The 26,723-nt window shown below is 29.7% G+C and overlaps 2 protein-coding genes across 2 annotated transcripts in view; both read left to right on the top strand.

The window, feature by feature from the left end:
- The window catches only part of LOC129317322 (cell division control protein 2 homolog 2-like), a gene marked incomplete at its 5' end in the record, with an annotated part of 53,313 nt that extends 39,429 nt beyond the window's left edge, over positions 1-13,884 (top strand). The window contains 3 exons of the mRNA XM_054961668.1: positions 13,184-13,256; positions 13,352-13,630; positions 13,829-13,884. Coding sequence (XP_054817643.1) covers positions 13,184-13,256; positions 13,352-13,630; positions 13,829-13,884 — 408 coding nt within the window. The remainder of the gene's footprint in view (positions 1-13,183; positions 13,257-13,351; positions 13,631-13,828) is intronic.
- Positions 13,885-25,168: 11,284 nt separating this feature from the next.
- Positions 25,169-26,047, top strand: LOC129317321 (wall-associated receptor kinase 2-like). The gene has a single exon (XM_054961667.1). The coding sequence runs from the start codon at positions 25,169-25,171 to the stop codon at positions 26,045-26,047; it is 879 nt and encodes a 292-aa protein (XP_054817642.1).
- The last annotated feature ends 676 nt before the right edge of the window (positions 26,048-26,723 follow it).

Raw genomic sequence — 26,723 nt, 5'->3', positions numbered from 1 at the left:
GACGATACTTGGGTACTTAGCCTTATATACCCGATATACTTTTATCTAATCAAATCAAAATAACTGAATTTAAATATATTAATAATATTAATAACAAGAGTATGTTATGAAATACATAATCTACACAGAATATACATGTTTTTATTTAATTGAAAACAATTATATTAAATATATAAGTTTTTCCTTTTTATATATTCTTTGAAAACCTTTTTCTTCAATTTTCGGCAAAATTTATTATTGAAAATTTTCAATGTTAATATATTAAAATAGTAAAGATGATATCTTTCCTTTTGATTTTTTTAAGTTTATTTATGATTTATTATCTTAAAAATTTTATCAATTATATTATAAATTTTTTTTGAATTAATAATAAAAGTTCAAATATCTTAATCCAAATATACAATAAAATTGAATTGGCCCTCCCACACTTACTGCTCTGGTTCCGCTACTGTAGACAACGAAGGCAATTGAAGCTTGCAGATTTTGGACTTGCACGATCATTTTGACCACAATGCAAATCTCCTCCTAGAAGCTCCCAAAACAAATCGTAGCTCTCCCAATGTTGTGCTCCCTCAAGTTCTCCCGTTTTCTTCCTTATCTGTTCAGGCCCCAATCACGTTTCATTTAACCAAACTTTGCACTGTCTGTCGTGATGCATGGTGCATTCTTTGTGACAGATCATACAAAGGCCCAACTCGTGATTTTGGTCCTTCATTTGGGCCCGGTTGGCCAAATATCCATCTTAGCTCAATCCTAAGGTTGTCTAACATTCCAATAAATTCATTGGTGTTCTAGAAGTATGATTAACTTATTCAATAATCAATTTACTAATTTACTTTCAATTAATTTATTAATCCCGCATTAAAATTGTTGGGATGTTACATATATCATTCATTGAATACCTAATTTTGGTGTGGAATATTGAATGAGTAGGAGATTTGATCATTGAGTCTCTCATTTTTGTTGCATCTGTGAAACTTCATCTTCAAGCTGTCGATATTTAATGACTTGTCACAGCCGTGCAATGAGCAAGTCTCTTCATCAATGTCTAGCTCCCTTAGTAATTGAAGATAGAAACATGAGCCTATGTACAATATAATAATAGAGATATTTCCTTCAATTGTATTTATAAGGTGGAGAGAGAGGATGTTTTTTTATCATATTTATAAGTTAAATCATTAAATTTTTATTATAAATGTCTCCTTTTATCTTCCATTAAATTTTGGTGAGAGAAACACCATTAAAATATGTATAAAGTTTGAGTCTTATTATTAATAAAAAAAATCATTCATAAAAATATTTTCCGTATGATCTTGACCTGACTAGAATTTAAATTAGTTAGTTGTTCAAATACTTATTGGTTTGTCATCAAAATAACAAAAACAAAGCATCAATAATACTCAAAGACAAAGAAAATGAGCCCATGCAATAGAAACATTGCTTTAATACTAATACGGGTTGGAGTGAATCATAAGAAGCTTATCATCTTTTAATTAGAGTCTTTTTGTTTAAGTCTTACCAATAAAATCAAAAAAAAAATATTGGAATCCCTCTAATGCTAAAAAGTTTATAATAGCGAACTATTAAGATTTAAGAGTATTAATTCCATAACAGATAATGATGATAGTCCAACTCTTTTAGGCCACACATTGGCCAGCAAGAGAAATGTTATAAGGTGATCAAAATTTTCTTCTTATGAAGGAAGAAGAGACAAGAGTGGAAATATCCCAAAATACTCTCATGACTTGTGCAAGTCTTCTCTTAAAATCATAACGTTTTATTTTATTAATTCTACAAAGTGAAATTAGATGATTGCAGGTCTATACATTCACCAAATTCAAATCTGAGTAGGATGGTGGCAATGTTTTAAGAACCAAATAGTCAGACTAATAATGAGACGGACGACTGAAATTATTAACGACTCAATTTAAATTTAAAAATCATTTTCCTCGCTAATATTATATTGGATGAAAAAGTTGCAATTTCTCGTAACATTCCTCATTAATTTGACCTTTTAGGAAGGAATAAAACATTCCTCTCACTAAATTCTCTCATTAAATCATATTTTTCTTTTTGGTGAAAATAGGCAAAAGCCCTATATTATTCAATCATGGATACACAATTAAATTATATTTTTCTAATAGTTAATTAGTATCATGTAGTGCCTTGAAAAACCACAAAACCACTCCTCCAAATATGTTATAATAAATAAGATTGGAAAGAGTATATGTGGCTTAATCACTCCGCCAAATGTCTTGCAAACTTAACCCAATAGGCATAAAGCGACAAAGACTTGAATCCTCATATATAAGGTGGCCAGTTCACAAAGAATTACATTATTGTCAGCTTCTGGAAACGCAAAAACAAACATGTACACCATAATTACAGTAATTAAATTGGGTCTGGCAAAAGGCGTTAATCCTTCGTAATGTGATGAACTAGATTTGAATCTTGTTGATTAAAAGAGGCACTTATATTTAGTACTTAATCATGTCTTGAGAATAAGATGAACTAGGTTTGAATCCTTCACTCCCAACCCTTGATTTATCTCTTTGTCTCTTCTATATATGATCTCTAACCGTAGCTTTTTATATTAAAAAAATATGACAAAAATATATAGGTTTGGTTGAAAGCTTATACGATGATTAAGAAAGGATTTTTTTTCTCCTTTTGATTTTAAAAAAGAAACTCCTCCCATATAAGAGGAAACAGGTGGAAAAGAACAAGAAAGAGAGGAATATAAATTTTAAAAACTTTCTATGTCAGTTTTTGCCTTTTAAGAGATGATTCACTATTTTAAAAAATTTAAAGAAAAAGCTTATATCTAGTGCCTTATTATGCATCAAATATGATTGCTTATAATCGAAAGATATTTTAAGTAATAAAAAAATTCAAAAGGAAAACTAATGGTGCTCCTATATGATAATTTTTTCTTCATATGGTAACCTAAGTTTAGATTTACTTTAGTGCTTTTTCTCGAGGTATTTCAGGAGTAATATATTAAAATTTAATTACTATAGTGAACTTATACCTCTCTCAATTTTTTATGAATAGATGATAAATAAAAATATGAGTTAATTAAATACTCAAAGGTTATAGCTAATTAGTCATGAAAAGTTGTGATAGTTGGAATTTTGTCATGCACGTGATTATGAATGTTATTCCACTCACTCAATTATTTTCATTATCTTCCATTTAAAAGCACCAAGAATATATTTTGAAATCATTTTGTAGCATAATACCTATACAAATGAGTACTTAAAAAATGGAAAATGGAAATTAAATAGACCTTTAATATCCTTATGCAAAGTCTCAAATTCAATTGTCATTAACAAAAAAAAATTATGTTGGAAAATATTGTTTCCCCAATTAAGGCTTGACCATGATTCGGATTTCAAGCTATCGGTTATGGAATGCTCAATGGTTTGTCATCAAAAGAGTAATATTTTTTTGGTGAAAAAAAGTTTACTTAGATGAGTCGAATCATAGAGATTTAGGGCGTGTTAGGTGCCTATTCTCTCTCTTTTTTTTTAAATCTTGTTTTCTAATATAGGTTTTAAAATTATTTTTAAAACAAAATGAAATGAAAATCTATTTGATTATGTTAATTTAAAATTGGCTTTAGAATTAAAAAATATGTTTGCGGTAGGGTTTTTTTTTTTTGTTAGAAAGAGAAAAGGTGGAGAAAACTCCACTACATCAATTGGGAATGAATCCCAGCAATTACTTGACGTACTGGAGGCTATTAATGATAGTAACTTGTGATAAAAGTTGCTCAAACTAATAATATTTTTAATAATTAAATATAGTGTATTTTGAAAATAAGAAAAATAAAATAATTTTAATATATTTCCATTTTTTTCTTTTAAAAACAAAAAATGAGAATAGTTTTAAAAATAATTAAATTCAAAACATTTATTAAAACTGAGTTTTTTTAACTTTTTTAAAAATAAAAAGTAGTTTTAAAAAATAGAAATCAAACCGGCCATTACTAGCATCAAAGTTTGCCTCCCACCTCAAAGAACAAAATATTATCGGTTTTAACACTGTGACAAACTATAATGATAGAAAATTAAAACTTTAATATATTGTCGGAGACTATGAGCCTAAAATAATTATACGAAAAATCCAAATTAATTTCAGAATTATATGGTGATGGATGGTCCCAACTCATAATGAGGTGGGGCCACAGTACCCACATCCAGAGACTTGACTTGCCCAAATCCTCTCTTACATGCGTAACCCAGCTCCTTCCCTGTTGCGTTATTGGTCAAAGTCTCTCATTTGATTATTTGTTTTCACAACGGTTTTTTATTTTGAAAATAAAAATAAAAAAACTTGTTTGAAAATATGTTTTTCTTATCTATTCTGAAAAAAATAATAAAAATTGTCTTGAAGAACTAAAAAAACTAGAACATCTTTTATTGTTTTATTTTAGTAATATAATTATGATTAATGAAAATATGATATTTTTTGTATTTCCTATAATTTTTAAAATAAAAAATAACAAAGGATTTTTATTTTTTAAAATAATTTTTTAAAATAGATAATAGAAAACACATTTTTAAATAGTTTTTCAAAATAAAAAACTGTTCTAAAAACAGGTAGCTAAATAGGCCCGTCTACTTTCATAAATGATAATTATGTTAATAAAATAAATTATTTTTTCACCATTTATTTGACCAATATATATTTTTCAAAAATAATGATTTTTTTTTTGTTTCTTATTTTCAAAATTTATTCTGAGAATTGTTCTGCATGTTCTCTCCACCTTTAATGACTTGTGGAGCCACGAAAATGCAATCAAGTCTTCGTCAACATCTTCTTATAAGTGATCATCGGCTTTCCTGATCAGCAGAATGCACAGCATTATCATCAACACACACTGGTAAACCATGGGCTTGAGTGTTGTATTGCTTTTGATCAAACTGTCATTAGTAGCCTGTAGCCTCCACACTGGTATTGCCGCCGCCACCACCGGCCGCCGCCAAGAAAGCGGGCTGCAATACCACGTGCGGGGACGTGAAAATCTCTTATCCTTTCGGCACAACCAAAGACTGCTTCAAAGACAATGATTTCCTTATAACCTGCAACAGTTCCTCTGGATCCCCCGTTCCTTATCTAGGAAAAAACAGCACTATCCAAGTTCTCAACATCTCTGGGGAGACCAGTGAACTGCTCGTCTCTGCTGTGGTTTATGAGGATTGCTATCCCAAAGAAAGCAATTATTGGGGCAGTGGTCTTCCGGTGCCTCCAAAGTTTATCATACCCAATAAAAAGAACGTTTTCATTGTCGTGGGGTGTAACGCCTACGCTTGCTTCTATGACCTCGAAATAAAAAGACTTATCGGCTGCAACTCGGAGTGCAGTGACTGGTCATCATCGGTGGGATTTGGTAACTGCTCTGGTGGATCTGGTTGCTGTCAGACTAGCTTTGAGCAAGCTATTAGAGGTTACACGAATAATATTGTTTTTTACAATCGAAGCACTGGCATGGCCGGCGACGACTTCTTTAAGAATTGCAGTTATCTATTTTTTGCCAAGAACGGATCGCTCAACTTTTCCTACGAAGAAATCGACAATCCAAGGCAAAGCTACAAATCTACAGTGGTTCTCGAGTGGGCTGTTGATGAGACGAAATCATGCGGTGGAGCCTGCAAAGCTAATGAAAGTAGATGCGAAGAATCACAAAGTGTCGATGGCTCCTACTTCTGCAAATGTAAACCAGGGTTTGAAGGCAACCCCTACCTCTCCGGTGGCTGCAAAGGTTATTATCATTGAATATACATTACTCTCACCTTCATTCTTTTCAAAAAAAAAAAAAAAAAGATGATTTTCTTCTTCTTCTTCTTCTTTGACAAAGCAAAAGGGATCGAGTAGCTTTTTCACGGATCCGGATTGAAAGAGTGTTCCCAATCCTCTAACACAACAAGTGTCTCATATGGCACAATATATAGAGATCATCATTGATTTATAATCGAAATTTATTGTGGATGTCTTATTAAGATACATCTATTCCCATGTCTTGTAATATAATTCAAGCATACATGTCACTGCAGAAAAATGATTAAAATACATCTTTATAAAAATAGCTTTTTCATTTGTTTCTCTCGTCAGGCATGAATTTTCAAATGTTGATAAAATTTTACGGTTGCAATATGGGCACTTATTGTGTGAGAGGATTTGGGACACTTACAGAATCCAAATCTAAGTATTCACACTGCAAGCGACCATAGATGCATTTGATTTTGATATATAGGAGGCAATATTAATTTTTAGGGAAATATAGATGTATCTACATACTTAAGAAACTTTGAAAAGTAAATTTTAGAGAATATTTTAATCCTATTTTCTATAGGATTAATTGTGAAATGACATCTCTACAATATAATTTCAGATGTGGACGAGTGCCTTATAAGAGACTTGAATAAATGCAAGCATTGGGAACTTTGCAACAATACGTATGGAAGCTACACATGTTCTTGTCCACATGGACAACAAGGTAATGGCCTCAACAATGAAACTGAACCGGGCTCAGGCTGCAGCACTGCGGTTCACTCTGATCAGAGTTGGCATATCATTACACTTCCTTTTGGTAAGCATACGTTCCAATATTAGGATTTGTTTATCAAGCTATTTGACTTCTTCTTCTTCTTTTTTAAAGTAGTTTTGACAACCGGTCAATAAATCAATGGTCAAGGAGGCCAAGAAGGCAGTGGAATAATTTCACACTTTTTTAAATTGCTCCAAAGTCCCTTTAAAACCCATTAGTATAAGAAATAAATTAAAACTGAAGGACCTATTATATTATTATTTAATTTTTTCCTTACTTGAGACCTATGATATGAAAAATTTCCCCTATATTTTAATATGTAAACATGGGTAAGATTGTCATGAGTATACTGAAATAATGAAATAAGAATTAATGAATTATTGTTGGTCCAAAAGATGAATATACTGTTTAATTTGGCATAAAAAACACCATTGACAAGAATTATATAATCTGTGAAGAAAACTTGTATACTTTATATTTAAGGTATTTTTTCAATTAAATTGTATTAGGAGAATATTTTAAATTTAAAATAATTTTAAAAATATTAATTAGTTTTATTGAATAAAATACATCACACATATAAATTGGAAAATTGACAGCAAAGTACCTCCAAAATATGTAAATGATAATTTAGGTGCCGCAAAATGTAATAATTATTTTTAGTCCCCAAGATTCCAATGTCATTTTTGTGAAATGACATATTTGTTCCAAGAAAAAGATCCTTTATTTTAGTAAATCAGCAACAACTTTGGTTTGGGAAATAACTACTTTTCTTGCAAAAATGACTATAATGGAATAACAGACTACAAATTACTCTATGCAAAATTTTTTGTTGTTGGACTTCATTGATAAAAAAAAATAGCAACTTATAATTTGTTATATTCTGTTCTAATCATTTTCTTGAGAAAAGTAGCTATTTCTTAAAAGAAAGTAGTAACTATTCTTTAGTTGTTAGACTTCATTGGTTAAAAAATTTGCACAAAACAACTGTTGTTTGCTAGCATGTTCTAGTCATTTTCCCAGGCAAAATAGTTAATTCCCAAAACAAAGTAGTCAATGATTTACTGAGACAAAGGATATTCTTTATAAGGAAAAAGATGCTATTTCACAAAAACATTGTCAAGCAAGTCCCTAGGGACTAGAAAATAATTATCACATCTTACGATGCCTAATTATCATTTGCATATTTTGGAGGTGTTTTAAGTCATTTTCCAATATAAACTTAAGTATCTAGTTTTTTTATTCGATTTTTTTATCTTGGACAGCCTGACATTAAGGCTGAAGGTTTTTCGTCCTTAGTTTATCCACATTGTAAACAACTTGCATGGTTGTTTTCTTAAATAAAATTGAAAAAGAACGATCAAATTTTTAAAATTGAAAATAAAAATTGAACCAAAAAGATTAATTTCTAATTTTAAAAAGCCTAAAATTTTTCAAAACTAATGAAAAAGTAGCTTGTTTATTTAAGTATTAAATAACAATTCAACTCTCAAACTATAGGTTTAGCTTGGAATGTTTGGGACTTTAAACTTATTTTTAGTGCAATGTTTTCTCAACTTTTTGAAAATGGTGTAATGTCACCTCTACCATTAACTATAAAAATTAACTTTTCTTTGATGTCATTTTCTGATCAACAAACAGTCAAGGTTAACTTTTATTAAAAGTAAAACCTATATTGTGCCATTTTTAAAAGTTGAGAGAGATATTATACCAAAAATGATTTTAGTGTCTTAAACACTTTTGGACATATAATTTAGAACCTAAGTTGCCCTTCAACCCTTTATTTAACTATATTACATTGTCAGAAAGTACTCTTTCTACCATCTTCAAACCATAGTTTATTTATTTATGTTTGGTTTGGGATTCTATTGGAGAGCATGATTAAAAAATAAACAAAGGAGATTACCACCCTCACAATGTTTAAATCAAAATTCTAAACTTTTTTGTAGAAAAATAACATATTGAAATTTATTGCTTGTATGTAGTTGTTACTTTAGCTTTGTTGGTTGTCTTCACACTCCCCTTAGCATTATGTTGGGCACAAAAGCAAAGAACTTTGAAACAACTAAGACAAAGAAACTTTGACCAAAATGGGGGAAACTTGCTTTTACAACAATTTTCTCAACTACAAGGATATATTGAAAGGGCCAAGATCTTTACAAACAATGAGCTTAAGGATGCCATAGACAACTTTGATGGAAGCAGAGTCCTTGGTCATGGAGGACAAGGCACGGTTTATAAGGGTACATTGTTGAACAACACACATGTTGCCATTGAGAAGTCTAGAGTTAGAGGAGACCCCCAAATATTAAAAGTTTTATCAACAAAGTATTTGTGTTTTCCCAGATCAACCATAAGAATGTGGTAAAACTTTTGGGGTGTTGTCTTGAAATCGAAATGCCTTCGATAGTTTATGAGTTTGTAGATAATGGCACCTTTCTTGACCACCTAAGCCCATCAAAAAATGATTGTTCTGTTACATGGGAGACTAGATGCCTTTGAAATTATAGATGGCGGGTGATGATGATCTTACAATATTAATTAGTAAGTGCATTGATGTGTTTATACTATTCTTGTGGTTTTAGACACAGTACGTGGTGGATACAACAATGATGCTAATGAGAGTCTATCTTAGTTGTTTATTTGCAAATAATTACTGATTTAACTCTCATGAGTTGCAAATAGATGGGAGGAGTGAACTCTTATTGCCTTTTATAGTGTTTTGCGTAATTCATCAAATACCACCTTTCATTTGAGGGAAAATGATAATAAAATCTCACTGAAATATATGAGTGACAATTAGATCTCTCAAAATACTATAATTCCTCTGAACTTTCATTACCTTTCACGATAATGTTTTGTACATCTTTTATCAAATACCACCTTTCATTTAAAGGTGCATTGTTGATGAAAGATTTGGAGTTCTAGTTTGTTTTTCTTTCTTGTATTTGCTTGGACAGTTCTTACTGAAATGGCATCCATCAGATGCAATGTGTTCTTTAATTTCGCATACACCGTATTCCATATATTCCTATGTGTTGTTTACACACACACACACAAAATGTATTTCTTGAAGCTTTCTAGTCCTATTATAAACTAAATAAGTTGCCATAAAAACCTAGAAAGGGAAAGAGAAATCAAACAATTCGGGGTTCTTTTAAGTATTTGGTTATGTAAATTGAATTTACTCAATGGAGAATGGTATGAGGTGGCTTACAAGATTGATTATTAGGTGGCCTGAATTTAGAAGAGAGAATGACAAAAAAATATTCTTGAAATATGTGATGACACATAAGTACTTTGAAATATTGTGATAATTATTTTATAGTCTTGGGCAACTTGCCTGTCATAATTTAGTTTAAATGTGAAAAGACTTTTGACCCCTATAAAAAATAAAAGAAAGATAGGCAAACTTCAGAACATTTCACTTTCATGTTTTAGTCATTTTTTCAAAAAAAATATATTAGTCATTTCCCAATCTTAACTTGTCATTGATTTTTAGTACTTGGACTTCACTAATAAATAAATTTACATTGAGGCATTTATTATTTACTATTCTGTTTTAGTTATTTTCTCAAAAAAGTAACCATTTCCCAATTTTAACTTGTCACTGATTTTTAGTAATAAATAGTTTTGCAAAGAGGCATTTGTCATTTGCCACTTCGTTTTAATCATCTCTCCAAATGTGGTAGTCATTTCCTATTCTTAACTGATTTTTAGTCGTTTGATTTTACTAATAAATAAATTTGTAGAGAGGCAATTGTCATTTGCTATTCCATTTTATTCATTTCTCCAAATAAAGTAAGTATTTCCCAACATTAAATTGTTACTGTTTTTTAGTAGTTGGGGGAAAATCATTGTTTTGTAAAATAAAAAATAAAAATGTCAGACAAGTCTCAAGAAACTACACAATAATTATCATATTTTATAGTACTTATTTATCATTTGCATATTTCAAAATATTTGCTTGTCATTCTCCCAACTTAGACTTACAATGAGAAAAAAGGAGTAGGTCGCTGCAGTTCTACTTGTCATTCTTTATCCGTGGCTACATAAAGCATTGACCTCAAGTCGTTAACTTTGTTCTTTTAGGCTAAGTGCTGGTTTGGTCTTCTTGAATTAGCTCAATATTCTTGAAATTATTATACTGAGAATATATGCAAATGAACTGAATTTCTCCTTAATTGAGAGATTGTTGGTATTTATGAGGGTCTATTTTACTTTTGTATGTCTTAGGAAAAATGATTTAGATCGGTGGATATCTTTCGTGATATACTGTGCTTATGAGGCAATGAAATAGAAATTACAAGAGACCTATCCATGGTTATATCATCCATACCAATTAAGTGATAGAGAATACTTGGGATCAGTATGTATTGGAATTGACATTTTTCTCTTAATTAATTGTGTTTATGTGTGTGTGGAGAGAGAGAGATGCTAATGGAATGAAAATAAAATGCTATATTGAGTTTTCAATCCAACAAATTTAGAGAATTGGAAAGGAAATATCAACATTTACCTTTCACAAATAAAATGCTATATTGAGTTTAATCAATAAATCTTTGACAAACTCATATATAAACAACACTCAAGTCCCAATTGATTACCAAAAAGGATTGAAATGGAATGAATTAAAAAATAGATATAAAGATAAGATGATCAAAAGGAATAAGTAAACTACATTCACAAGAAAGAGAGGTAATTAATTCATGGGATTGTAAATCATGATTCATGAGATTTTTGGAGGGTATAATAATTTTCACATTTATAGCATATATTAATAAGTTTTATCATACTTACCATGAGATAAAAGGGTCATTTAATTCATTTTTATTTTGATCTATTCAATCAATTCCATTTCATTCTTTTTTAGTAACCAAATGAGACCTTAAAGTTTCCAAGTCTACATATAGAAAATAAACAACTTCTATTATTATATAATTAATATTATCAATCATGTTTATTTAATTTTCATAAACTTCATTCCTCAAAACTCTATTTGAACTCAAAAGCTAACAAAAGAACCAACAAACTTGGTTCTTAAATTATTGACCTCCATCTAACTGCGTTTTCAACCCTATATTACAAATAATTACCTACTAAAACAACATATCCAACAATAATACATCTATCACATTCATTTGCTACCAAAAACTAACATCCTCCTATCAAAAATTTATCAAATACCTCGTGCATTCAAATTTAAATCATACAATAACCATCTAATTCTTTAAATATCTTTTCCAAAAAATTTCTAAACATTTATATAAATTTACCAAACTTTTCAAATTTCATTCCTTCAACTAAAATCAATTTAAACTCAAAGAAATACCGAATCTAAACACATGTTCATCATACAGCCACAAAAGAAAACATAATATAGTTACCTATCAAAAGTGCAATTCAATTTAAGCTTGTTAGAACATTCAATAATGAAGCAAAATTTTAGCAATCAATTCCTAATCAAAATTTTAGCAATTCCCCAATCGTAAGACATACTCAAATTTGACGAGGATCGGAAGAGAGTGGAAGTTGGTTCACTAATAAAGCAAAGAGGAAAGAAGGGGGGAGATCTAAGCTCCCTCCACCAAAATTGCAGTGACGGAACATGAAGATGAAGAAGAAGGGCTGCGACATGAAACAGGGGAGGAGAAGGACCAGCAAATCAAACCTCCAGCAGTGACGGAAACAACTCCTGTGCACACACCGGCAACGTATAGAAGGAATGGAGAAAGGGTTCGAAGCACCACAGCACGATACGGACGAAAGAGGAAGAAATCGGCGGCACAAGAATGGAGAAGATTGTGAGCTCACGGAACTACCACAGTGGGCAATTGGAACGACGGAACTCCCTCCCTCCCTCCGTCCGCGCGCGCTAGCAATGAACGATGCTTCGAGAAAAATGGAGGGGAAGAGATAAAATTCGATCCTTCTTATTCTTGTTCTTATTATTATATATTTTTTTAGGGTATTTTAATAATTTCCTGAGACTGAAAAAAAACATGATCCTCTTATGCATTAGGAAGATTTGAACTCATAAGCTACAAGTAAAGTTGCCACTGGATCAATAATCTTTCTTGTTGCATCTATTACAAAACTTATAAAAATACATATAAATTACTTGATCATAAATTTTACGTAATTAAAATTTTTTATATTCTTGGGTTATTGCAAATATCGCCAGGAAAAGTTTTTAAATATGTAAATGTTTGTTGTTATATAATTTTCCTCTTGCTATTAACATGACTCGTCTTTTTATCCCCCGGGCCCTGAGAAAGACGAGCAAGGGAAGTCAGTTGTCCATTCATTAACAACTAGCACAGCAGTGCCTCATTTGCTCTACGATCATTCTACTTTGAAGATAATTCTGTCAAATTCCTTTTAATTTCTTTGTCCAAGGAATCTAACCGTGTCTGTAATTTTCTTTGTGCTAGAGACTACAAATATAAAGGTGGTATCTATATGGTATTTGAATGCATGGAACATGATTTGACTGGTCTTACAGATCGACCTGGGATGAGGTTTACACTTTATAGTTCCCCAAATCAAGGTATGGCAGCAAATATTGTTTAAATCAAATATTTGTGGTAGTAACTCATTTAAACACTGACTGGCTTCTTCTTGCTTAAGTGTTACATGAGACAGCTTTTGACGGGGCTTCCTTATTGTCATGTGAATCAAGTACTTCATCGTGACATAAAAGGTTAGTGTAAAGCTAGATTTCGTCTCCAGAAGCTTTGTATTTTATTTTTTGGTTGTAAATGATATGCCTATTTCATGTATTTTGTTCTTATGCAGGCTCCAATCTTATAGACAATGAAGGCAATCTGAAGCTTGTAGATTTTGGTCTTGCAGGATCATTTTCTAATGACCACAATGCAAATCACCTCCTAAAAGCTCCAAAAAACAAACCCTGCCAGCCCCAATGTCGTACTCTCTCAAGTTCTCCTGTTTTCTTCCTTTCTGTTCAGCCTCCAATCGCGTCTGATTTAACTAAACTTTGCATTGTCCGCCGTGACGCAGCGGATGCATGGTACAGAAGCCCAACTCATGATTTAGGTCCTTCAGTTGGGCCCAGTTGGTCTAATATCTATCCTAACCCAATCATAAGGCTATCCAACATTTTAATGAGTCCATTAGTGATTTGGAAAATTAATAACCAATTTATTAATTTACTCTCACTTAATTTATAAATCCCGGATTAAAATATTTTTAAAATGTTACATATACCATTCATTGAATGCCTAATTCTGGCATGGAATTTTGAAAGAGTAGGATACTTGATCAATGAGTCTCTCATTTTTGTTGTATTTGAAGCTCTTGATGTTTAATGACTTTTTTGAGTCGTGCAATGAGCAAGTCTCTTCGTCAATATCTCCCTTAGTAATTGAAGATAGAGGCATGAGCCTACGTACAAAATAATAATAAAGATATTTCCTACAATCCTATTTATAAGATGGAGAGGGATATTTTTTATTATATTTAAGGTACATCATTAAATTTTTATCATAAATTTCTCCTTTTACTCTCCATTAAATTTTGGTGAGAGAACACTATTAAAATATATATATTTAATAGGAGTAAAGTTAAAAACTTACTACCTCCGTTTCTATTTGTAGGAAAAATTATCATGTTTTACTTATTTTTTACATAAGTAAAATCACATATTTTAATAAGCATTTATTACACATTTTTTAAATTACCCTTCATAATTTACGTTAACGACAAAAAAATTAATAGATACTTATATTCATTAACATATGGCATTTTAGTCTAATTTTTTTAATTTCAAACATAATTATTATAGTTAACTAACTTTCTTAAACTGTGTGATATAATTTTTTCTCTTATATATATATATATATATATATATATAAAACAAAGGGGGTATTAAATTTTTAAACAAAGTTAATAAATTCTAAGATTTGTCTTGGTAGAAAAACATGTTAAAAGTAATTTACAAATATAACAAGAAAAGCACTATTTAATGCTAATTATTGCTAGAATAAGTGATAACAGATTTATATTTCTTAAACAAAGTCTTAAGAGGTCGGGTCTTATTAATAAAAAAAATCACACTTAAAAATATTTTCCGTATGATCAAGGCTCTACCTGATTAGAATTTAATTTAGTTAGTTGTATTTGATACTTAATGGTTTGTCATCAAAATAACAAAAAGAAAGTATCAATAATACTCAAAGACAAAGGAAATGAGCCCATGTAATAATAGAAATATTGCTTTAACACTAATAGGGGTTGGAGTGAATCATAAGAAACTTATCATCTCATAACTAAAGTCTTTTTGTTCAAGTCTTACCAATAAAATCAAAAATAAAAAAAAATATTGGAATCCCTCTAATGATAAATAAAAAACTTTATAAATAGCGATCTATATATTAAGAGTATTAATTCCATAACAATGTGATGATGATGATAGTCCAACTATTTCGGGCCACACATTGGCCAGCAAGACAAATGTTATAAGGTGTGATGCAAATTTTTCCTCTCATGAGGGAAGAAGAGTGGAAATATTCCAAAAGACTCTCATGACTCTTGTCCAAAATGTCTCTTAAAATCATAACGTTTCATTTTATTAAATTCTACAAAGTGAAATAAGATTACTGTAGGTAAGGACTTTCACCAAATTCAAATTCGAGTAGGATGGTGGCAATGTTTTAAGAACTGGACAATTGAAACAATTAGATCGATGGCTATTGGAATTATTTAATGACTCAGTTTGAAGTAAAAAAACATTTTCCTCATTAGTATTATATTGGCTGATGAAGTTGCAATATCTCATTACATTTCTCGTTAGTTTGACCTTTTAGGGAGGAATAAAACATTATTCTCGGTAAATCGTATTTTTCTAATAAGAAATTAATATAATGTCGTGTCTTGAAAAAAACTACAAAACCAATCCTCCAAATATGTCATAATAAATAAGATTGGACAGAGTATGTGTAGTCTTGCAAGCTTATACGTTATTCTTGTGTGGCTAAATCACTCCTCCAAATGTCTCACAAGCTTAAACCCAATGGGCATAAAGCGACAAAGACTTAAATCCTCGTATATAAGGTGGCTAGTTCATGAGGACTTAACATTATCGTCACCTGGAAACGCAAGAACAAACGTGTACATCATAATGACAGGAATTGATTTAGGTCTAGCAAAAGGTGTTAATCCTTCATAACGTGATGTACTAGGTTTGAATCCTTCATTCCTAACCCTTGATTTATCTCTCTGTCTCTTCTATACATATGATCTCTAACTGTAGCGTTTTATATTAAAAAAAATATGATAAAAATATATAGGTTTGGTTAAAAGCTTATATGATGATTAAGAAATGACTTTTTTTTTTCCTTTTGATTTTCAAAAAGAAACTCCTCCCCGTATAAGAGGAAATAGGTGGAAATGAACGAGAAAGAGAGGAATATAAATTTTAAAAACTTTCTATGTCAGTTTTTGCCTTTTAAGAGATGATTCACTATTTTAAAAAATGTAAAGAAAGAGGTCACATTTAGTGTCTAATTGTACGTCGAATAAGATTGCTTATAATAGGAAGATGCTGTGTAAGTGAAAAAAAAATTCAAAAGAAAAACTAGTGGTACTCCTATATGATATTTTTGATTTATAAGACCTAAGTTTAGGTTTGCTTTAGTACTTTTTCTGGAGGTATTTCAGGAGTAACATATATTTAATTACTATGGTGAACCTACAATGAAACTTGGATTTCAATTTAAATACTTCTCACAATTTCTATGATGACTAGATGGAAAGTAAAAATATGAATTAATTAAACACTCATAGGCTATAGTTAGTTATGAAAATATGTGATAGTTGGAAGTTTATCATGCGTGTGATTATGAATGTTTGGCCGTGGGATGCAAGTTGGAATATCAACTTCAGAGAATACTATAGTCATGCAATAATTCAAGAAGTATTCGCCAACGTATCCAATTAGAAGTCGAAGACAAAGAGATAAGATTTGGATTTTAATGAGTGACTCAAATCAACTCACTCATTTGTTTCCGATATCTTCTATTTAAAAGCAACAAGAATATATTTTGAAATCATTTTTAAGCATAATACCTATACAAATGAGTAATTTAAAAAAAATGGAAAATGGAAATTAAACAGACCCTTTAATATCCTTAAGCAAAGCCTCAAATTCAAGTGGTATTAATAAAAAAAAATGATGTTGGAAAATATTGTTTCCCCAATTAAGGCTTGCCCATGATTCGGATTAAAGTAATCAGTTATGGGATACTCAATGGTTTGTCATCAAAGGAGTAATATTTTTTTGGTGAAGAAATGTTTAATTAGATGAGTTGAATCATAGAGACTTAGGGCCTGTCAGGTGTATGTTCTCATTTTTTTTTAAAAAAAAAACTTGTTTTGAAATATATAGGTTTCAGAATTATTTTTCAAAAAAAAATTGAAAATTTGTTTGGTTGTGCTGATTAAAAACAGTTTAATTAGATGAGTTGAATCATAGACTTTTAGGACCCTCATTTGTTTTTGTTTTTAAAAACTTCTTTTGCAATATAGGTTGCAGAGTTATTTTTCAAAATAAAATAAAATAAAAATATGTTTGGTTATAATAATTTAAAAAAATTAAAATTAAAAAATAAGCTTGTTGCAGGTGATTAATAATAATATTTTATTATATAAATTGGTCAATCTAACTATATTTTCTAATAATCAAATATAGTGTTTTTTGAAAACAAAAAAAATGAAATGAAAACAATTTTAAGATGTTTTCATTTTTTTTCTTTTTTAAAAAATGAGAAAAATTTAAAAAATAATTAAATTCAAAGCATTTATTCACATGAGTTTTTAAATATTTTTATTTTTAAGAAAATAGACACCCAACTGGCCATTACTATCAGCAAAGTTAGCCTCTGAGCTCAAAGAACAAAATATTATTGTTTTTAATACTATAACAAATTAAAATGATAGAAAATTAAAAAATTAATATATTCTAGAAGACTAGGAGTCTACAATAATTATAAGAAAAATTAAAATTAATTTCAGAATTATTTCATGATGGATGGTCCAACTCATGAGATGGGGCCACGTTACCACACATGCAAAGACTTGGACTTGCCCAAGTCCTCTCTTGTACACGTGACCGAAGCTCATCCCTTGCCGCGTAATTGCCTGTTTTATAGCGTTTTTTAATTCTGAAAATGGAAAAAAAAAATTAAAACAAAACCTATTTAAAATGTAATTGTTGTCATCTGTTTGAAAAAAATAAAAAAATAAAAAAAATATTTTAAAGAACTAAAAAATCATAACACCTTTTAAATGTTTTGTTACTTTTGTTCTATAAAACTAGAGAAAAGATAGAAAATATTGGGTTCGTTTGGTTCTGTTTTCTAGTTTTATGTTCTTAAAACAATTCTGTGAAATAGTTTTTCAGAACAAGTTTTGGAAACAAAAAATTTAAAAAATATGTTTAAATAATTAATTTGAAAAACATATCAAATTGGTGAAATAAAGAATATGAAAGAATAATTTATTTTAGGAAAAATTAATCATTTGGTCATTGTTGTTTTAACATAATTGTAACTCGATTCTTAAATTTTGGCTCGTTGTACTCAATCCCTAAAATTTTGATTCGATTGTAATATAATCCCTAAACTTTATAAGGATATGATGGTAGAAGAAAGTGAATACATACTCGGTCGTCATTTTCCTAATGATGGATATGGGAGTGTTAGTGCAAGTATTTCAATTACCAGCTATGATAGCATTTAAAAGCAAGTTGCCTTTGAGATTATAGATGGTGGGCGATGATGATCTTATAGTATTAATTAGTAAGTGCATTGATGTGTTTCTACTACTCTTGTGGATTTTAGACACAGCCAGTCGTTTATTTGCAAGTAATTATTGATTTAACTCATGAGTTGCAAATAGATGGGTGGAATGAACTCTTATTGCCTTTGACAATGTTTTGCATATATATCTTTCATCAAATACCACCTTTCATTTAAGAGAAAATGATAACAAAATCCCACCAAAATATATAAATGACAATTAGCTCTCTCGAAATGTTATAATTCTTTTAAATTCTTATTAATGTTCTATATATATTTAATGAAATACCACCTTTCATTTAAAGGTGCGTAGTTGATGAAAGATTTGGAGTTTTAGTTTGTTTTTCTTTCCTGTATTTGCTTGGACAGTTCTTAATGAAATTATCATTTAATTTCTATTAAAAAATGGCATCCAACAGATGCAATGTGTTCTTTAATTAATTTCGCATACACCGTATTCCATATATTCCTATGTGTTAATTATACACATACACAAATGTATTTCTTGAGGCTTTCCAGTCTTATTATAAACTAAATAAGTTGCCATAAAAACCAAGAGAGAGGAAGAGAAATCAAACAATTCGGGGGTCTTCTAAGTATTCGGTACTGTAAATTGAATTTAGTCAATGGAGGATGGCATGAGGTGGCTTACAAGATTGATTATTAGGTGGCCTTAATTTAGAAGAGAGAATGACAAAAAATATTCTTGAAATATGCGATGACAAATAAGTACTTTGAAATAATGTGATAACTATTTTATAGTCTTTGGTGACTTACCTGTCATAATTTAGTTTAAACGTGAAAAGACTTTTTTCCCCTAAAAAAATAAAAGAAAGATGGACAAACATCAGAACATTTCACTTTTATGTTTTAGTCATTTTTTCAAACAAAATATATTAGTCATTTCCCAATCTTAACTTGTCATTAGTTTTTAGTACTTGGACTTTACTAAGAAATAAATTTGCATTGAGGCATTTATTATTTACTATTCTGTTTTAGTTATTTTCTCAAAAGAGTAACCATTTCCCAATTTTAACTTGTCACTGATTTTTAGTAATAAATAGTTTTGCAAAGAGGCATTTGTCATTTGCTAGTTCGTTTTAATCATCTCTCCAATTATAGTAGTCATTTTTCAATCTTAACTGATTTTTAGTAGTTTGATTTTACTAATAAATAAATTTGTAGAGAGACAATTGTCATTTACTATTCCATTTTATTCATTTTTCCAAATAAAGTAATTATTTCCCAACATTAACTTGTTACTGATTTTTAGTAGTTGGAAGCAAATTTGTTGTTTTGCAAAAAATAAAAATAAAAATGTCAGACAAGTCTTAAGAAACTACACAATAATTATCACTTATTACAGTACTTATTTATCATTTGCATATTTCAAGGTATTAGTGAACCGAAACCATGATTAACTTAATTACTAACTAATTTACTAATTTATTCTTAATTAATTTATAAATTTTAAATTAAAATTTTTAAGATGTTACATATATCATTCGTTGAATGGCTAATTCTGGTGTGGAATATTGAATGAGTAGGAGACTTGATCAATGAGCCTCTCATTTTTGTCGTATCTATGAAACTTCATCTTCAAGCTCTCAATATTTAATGTCTTGCCTAAGTCGTGCGATGAGTAAGTCTCTTCAGCAATGTCTCCTTTAGTAATTGAAGATAGAGACATCCATGAGCCTACGTATAATTTAACAACAGATATTTTTTCTCTAATCTTATTTATAAGATGAAGAAAGAAGATTTTTTTATTATACTTATAAGTCACATCATTAGTTTTTGATCATAAATTTTTTCTTTTACCTTCCATTTAATTTTGGTGAGAGAAACACTATTAATATATATATATATATATATATATAAAATGTGAGTAAAGTTAAAAACTTATTATATTTTTAAACAGAGTTAATAAGTTTTAATATTTTTAGTTGTAAAATGTGTTAAAAGTGATTTAAAAATAGAACCAAAAAAGTACTATTCCATCCTAATCATTGCTAGAATAAGTGATAATTAACAAATCTATATCAATAATATTTTCCGTATGTTTTAAGAGTTCGATTCTTATTAATAATAAAAAATCACACTTAAAAATATTTTCGGTATGATCAAGGCTCTACCTGACTAGAATTTAATTTAGTTAGTTGTATTTGATAATTAATGGTTTGTCATCAAAATAACAAAAAGAAAGTATCAATAATACTCAAAGACAAAGGAAATGAGCCCATGTAATAATAGAAATATTGTTTTAACACTAATAGGGGTTGGAGTGAATCATAAGAAACTTATCATCTCTTAACTAAAGTCTTTTTGTTCAAGTCTTACCAATAAAATCAAAAATAAAAAAAATATTGGAATCCCTCTAATGATAAATGAAAAACTTTATAAATAGCGATCTATATTAAGAGTATTAATTCCACAACAATGTGATGATGATGATAGTCCAACTCTTTCAGGCCACAAATTGGCCAGCAAGAAAAATGTTGCAAGGTGATGCAAATTTTTCTTCTCATGAAGGAAGAAGAGTGGAAATATCCCAAAAGACTCTCATGACTCTTGTCCAAGTCTTCTCTTAACATCATGACGTTTTATTTTATTAAATTAGGATAAAGCAACTTTTAGTCTTTTATATTTTGAAATTCTATCGATTTGGTTCCCCAACTTTAATTTCTAACATTTCAATCCTTAATATTTGCTCTGGTTATCAAGTTATTTCTTTAAGTTTTGTAAGAAAAAATAATCCTAAAAAAACTAATGTGAAAATTAAATTGTTAATGCGGGAATATACATGTGGATTAAATAACATACATTAGTCAAATTTGGAAAGTCATAATTACTTATCTATTATTTATTTTAAATATGCCCTAATAAATCTATATAATGTTAAATTATAAATTATAAAATAATAAAATAAATAACAAATAAGTAATTAGGACTTGACAAATTTAGCTAATGTGCTTTATTCAATCAACATGTATATTTCCACACCAGCAATCTAATTTTCACACAAGTTTTTTTAGAGTTATTTTATCTTTCAAAAATTAAAAAAGTAACTTGATAATAGAAGCAAACATAAAGGACTAAAATGATAGAAATTAATGTTGAGGATCCAAATCGATAATACTTCAAACGTAAGGGACTAATATTTACTTTATCCCTATTAAATTCTACAAAGTGAAATTAGATGATTGCAGGTACGGACTTTAACCAAATTCAAATCTGAGTAGGATGGTGGCAATGTTTTGAGAACCAGACAATTGAACCAATTAGACTGATAACTGCTAGAATTATTAATGACTTGATTTGAATTAAAAAATTATTTTCCTAACTAATATTATATTGGGTGATGAAGTTGCAATTCCTCATTACATTCCTCGTTAGTTTGACCTTTTAGGGAGGAAATAAACATTCCCCTTGCTAAATCGTATTTCTCTAATAATGAATTAATATCATGTCGTGCCTTGAAAAAAACCACAAAACCCACTCCTCCAGATATGTTATGATAAATAAGATCGGAAAGGGTATGTGTAGTCTTGCAAGCTCGTACATTATTCTTGAGTGGCTTAATCACTCCTCCAAATGTCTTGCAAGATTAACCCAATGGGCATAAAACGACAAAGACTTGAATCCTCATACAAAAGGTGGCGAGTTCATAAAGACTTGCATAATTGTCAGCTTCTGAATACGCAAAAACAAGCATGTACATCATAACGACAGGAATTGAATTGGGTCTGGCAAAAGGTGTTAATATTTCACATCGTGATGAACTAGATTTGAATCTTTGTTAATTAAAAGAAGCACTCACATTTAGTACTCGAAAATATCTCGAACAAGATAAATTAGCTTTGAATCCTTCACTCCTAACCATTGATTTATCTCTGTCTCTTCTATGATCTCTGACCATAGTGTTTTGTATTAAAAAAATATAATAAAAATATATAGGTTTTGATTGAAAGCTTATACGATGATTAAGAAAGGATTTTTTTTCCTTTTGATTTTCAAAAAGAAACTTCTCCCTTATAAGAGGAAATCGGTGGAAAAGAACAAGAAAGAGAGGAATATAAATTTGAAAACTTTCTAGGTCTGTTTTTTGCCTTTTAAGAGATGATCCACTTTTTAAAAAAAATTAATGAAAGAGCCAATATTTAGTGCCTAATTGTACTTCGAATAGGATTGTTTATAATAGGAAGACACTATAAGCAATATAAAAAATTCAAAAGAAAAACTAGTGATGCTCCTATATGATATTTTTTATTAATAAGACCTACGTTTAGATTTACTTTAGTGCTTTTTCTCGAGGTATTTCAGGAGTAACATATTAAAATTTAATTACTGTGGTGAACCTACACTGAAACTTGGATTTCAAGTTAAATAATTCTCACAATTTCTATGAATAGATGAAAAATAAAAATATGAATTAATTAAATACTCATAGGTTATAGTTAGTTATGAAAAGATGTGATAGTTGGAATTTTATCATGCGTGTGATTATGAATGTTTGGCCGTGGGATGCAAGTTGGAATATCAACTTCAGAGAATACTATAGTCATGCAATAATAGAAGTCTTCGCCAACGTATCTAACTAGAAGTTGAAGACAGAGAGATAGGATTTGGATTTTGATGAGTGACTCAAATCAACTCACTCATTTGTTTCCGTTATCTTCTATTTAAAAGCAACAAGAATATATTTTGAAATCATTTTTAAGCATAATACCTATACAAATGAGTAATTTAAAAAAATGGAAAATGGAAATTAAACAGACCCTTTAATATCCTTAAGCAAAGCCTCAAATTCAAGTGGTATTAATAAAAAAAATGATGTTGGAAAATATTGTTTCCCCAATTAAGGCCTGGCCATGATTCAGATTAAAGTAATCAGTTATGAGATGCTCAATGGTTTGTCCTCAAAGTAGTAATATTTTTTTGGTGAAGAAAAGTTTAATTAGATGAGTTGAATAATTATAGAGACTTAGGGCCTGTTAGGTGTATGTTCTTTCTCTGTTTTTTTTTTTTTCAAAAACTTGTTTTGTAACATATAGGTTTCAGAATTATTTAAAAAAAAAAAAGAAAATGAAAATATGTTTGATTACGCAAATTAAAAATACTTTAATTAGATGAGTTGAACCATAGACTTTTAGGACCTGTTAGATGTATGTTCTCATTTTTTTTAAAAAAAACTTTTTCTGTAATATAGGCTACAGAATTATTTTTCAAAAAAAAATAAAATAAAAATATGTTTTGTTATAATAATTTTAAAAAAATTAAAATTTAAAAATAAATTTTATTGCAGGTGATTAATAATAATATTTTATGATAAAAATTGATTAAGCTAACTATATTTTCTGATAATCAAATGCAGTGCGTTTTGAAAACAAGAAAATAAAAATAAAAATAAAAATAATTTTAACATATTTCCATTTTATGATTTTAAAAAAATGAGAACAATTTTAAAAATAATTAAATTCAAAACATTATTCCGAATGAGTTTTTAAATATTTTGCTTTTAAAAAAAAGGAAATAGTTTTTAAAAATAGAAAACCAAACTGGCCATTACTAGCAGCAAAGTTAGCCTCTAAGTCCAAAGGACAAAATATTATTGTTTTTAACACTGTAACCAATTAAAATGATAAAAAATTAAAAATTTAATATATTCTAGAAGACTAGAAGTCTAAAATAATTATAAGAAAGATCCAAATTAATTTCAGAATTACATGGTGATGGATGGTCCCAACTCATGAGATGGGGCCATAGTACCACATGTCCAAAGACTTGGACTTGCCCAAGTCCTCTCTTATATATCTGACCGAGCTCATCCCTTGTCGCGCTCGCGTTATTGGTCAAAGCCTCTCACTTTGTTGCATATGTGAGAAGGGCATTACCTGTTTTGTAACGGTTTTTATTCTTGAGAAAGGAAGGGGAAAAAAAAACCTATTTAAAATGTAATTTTTGTTATCTATTTGGAAAAAAAAATTATTTTGAAGAACTTAAAAGTCAGAACATCTTTTAAATGTTTTTTTTTTTACTTTTGTTCTGCAAAACTAGAAAAAAGGCAGAAAATATTGGCCTCGTTTGGTTCTTTTTTATGCTCTTAAAAAAATTCTCAAAATAATTTTTCAAAACAAGATTTGAAAACAAAAAATTAGAAAAAAAATCAATCTGATCATTATTTTTAAAAACATATCAAATTGGTGAAATAAATAATATAAAAGAATAATTTATTTTATTAACATAATTACCATTAATAAAAATATGATATTTTTTTCCTTTACTCTAATTTTAAAGAACAAAAAGTAATAGGTTAATTTTTGAGAGCGACTCTTAACTTAAAAAAAAAAAAGATAAAAGAAAATACATTTTCAAACTGTTTTTATTTTTTATTTTTTGGTTTTTGAGAACAAAAAATTGCTCTGAAAACAAGTAGTCAAACATGCACGTATCATACTTTCATTAATAGTAGCAATTATGTTAATAAAATAAATTATTTTTTCACCATTTATTTTACCAATTTAGATATATTTTTTAAAATAATGATTGAAACATATTTTTTTTTAATTTCTCATTTCCAAAGCTTATTCTAAAATATATATTCTACATTTTTATTTTGCAGAAAACATAACCAAACAAGCACGGAACCCTTCCAATGTTCTCTCCATCTTTAATGACTTGTGGAGCCATGCATGAAAATGCAATCAGGTCTTCGTCAACATCTTATTATAAGTGATCATCAGCTTTCCTGATCAGCAGAATGCACTGCATTATCATCAACACACACTGGTAAACCATGGGCTTGAGTGTTGTATTGCTTTTGATCAAACTGTCATTAGTAGCCTCCACACTGGCATCGCCGGCGCCACCGCCTGCCGCCGTCAAGAAATTGGGCTGCGATACCATGTGCGGGGACGTGAAAATCTCTTATCCTTTCGGCACAACCAAAGACTGCTTCAAAGATCCTCATTTTCTGATAACTTGCAACACTTCCTCTGGATTCCCCGTTCCTTATCTAGGAACAAAAACCACTATCCAAGTTCTCAACATCTCTGGGGAGACCAGTGAGCTGCTCGTCTTCACTCCAGTTTATTATGATTGCTACGATCCTGGAGAAGGCATTTATTGGACAAAAGGCTTTCAGGTGCCTCCCAAGTTTGCCATATCCAATACAGAGAACGATTTCTTCGTCGTTGGGTGTGACACCTACGCTTTCCTCTACGACATTGGAGAAAAAAGACCCATCGGCTGCAACTCAGAGTGCAGTTACGGCGAAACCATGGCAAAAGGATCCTGCTCCGGCGCCGGCTGCTGCCGGACTAATTTTGGGCAACCCATTAGAAATTACACTAATAGTATTGTTTTTTATGGTAGCCGAAACGCGTCAGACGTCCTCAAATGCAGTTATGCGTTTTTTGCCAAGAACGGAACTTTCAACTTTTCCGACAACGACCTTGACGATCTAGTCCAACATAAAAGATCTACGGTGGTACTGGATTGGGGTGTTGATGAGACGAAATCATGCGGTGGAGCCTGCAAAGATGACGAAAGTATATGCGAAGAATCACAAAGTGTCAAAGCTTACTACCTCTGCAGATGTAAACAAGGGTTTGAAGGCAACCCCTACCTCCGCGGTGGCTGCAAAGGTGATTATAGAATATTAATCACACTTTGATTTTGTTTTTGCAAATGATTTTCTACCTATAACATATTTTGTCTAAACTATTAATTTTTTTCATATAATATTCCTGACTAGGTTTTTTTTTTTTTTTGTGAAAGTTCCTAACTAATTAAAAAAACTCTCCTAACTAGATTTTTTAAGGTAATTTTTAAATTTCAGAAGAAATACTCCTTCTCCGGTCCAAAATTATTAAATTCTTTTTTTCACAAATTCCCTTATTAAATGTATTTTAAAGAGGATTATATAAGAAATAAATTAAATAAAATTAAGATAGCTTAATTTTAATTGAATTTTTTAAACTTTTTAATTATGTAAATAACTTTTGACTATTCTTTTCTTGATCTTTTGAAATTAATTAAAATTGTCTCTGAACTTGAAGAAATAACTGATATTTTTATTCCTTCACTTGGTATTTTAAAAAATCTATCAGTATTAATTACCACATCCTATCCAAATTAATCTCAATCATGTTATGTGACATCACCAATGGCAACCTCATAGGCATTTAAAAAATGTCTTTGACATTTTTATTTAACCCGAATGTATTTTTGCGGACTCGAACTCAGGAATCCTACTAAATTATGTCAACACGCTAATTAAATTGTGATTAGGTGCCTATGCAAAGGATAGAAGTTATAATATAGTCCACATGGATACTTTCTATAAGATT

The sequence above is a fragment of the Prosopis cineraria genome, unplaced genomic scaffold (genome assembly GCF_029017545.1).
Source record: "Prosopis cineraria cultivar Desert tree isolate PC_DT_omini unplaced genomic scaffold, ASM2901754v1 PC8, whole genome shotgun sequence".
Taxonomy (NCBI): domain Eukaryota; kingdom Viridiplantae; phylum Streptophyta; class Magnoliopsida; order Fabales; family Fabaceae; genus Prosopis; species Prosopis cineraria.
Note: the sequence above shows the minus strand (reverse complement) of the source record. Positions and strands in the feature narration are given on the sequence as shown.

What these genes read in the sequence shown, in the direction of transcription:
- LOC129317321 (XM_054961667.1), top strand. Translation starts at nt 25,169, where the DNA reads ATGGGCTTGAGTGTTGTATTGCTTTTGATCAAACTGTCATTAGTAGCC.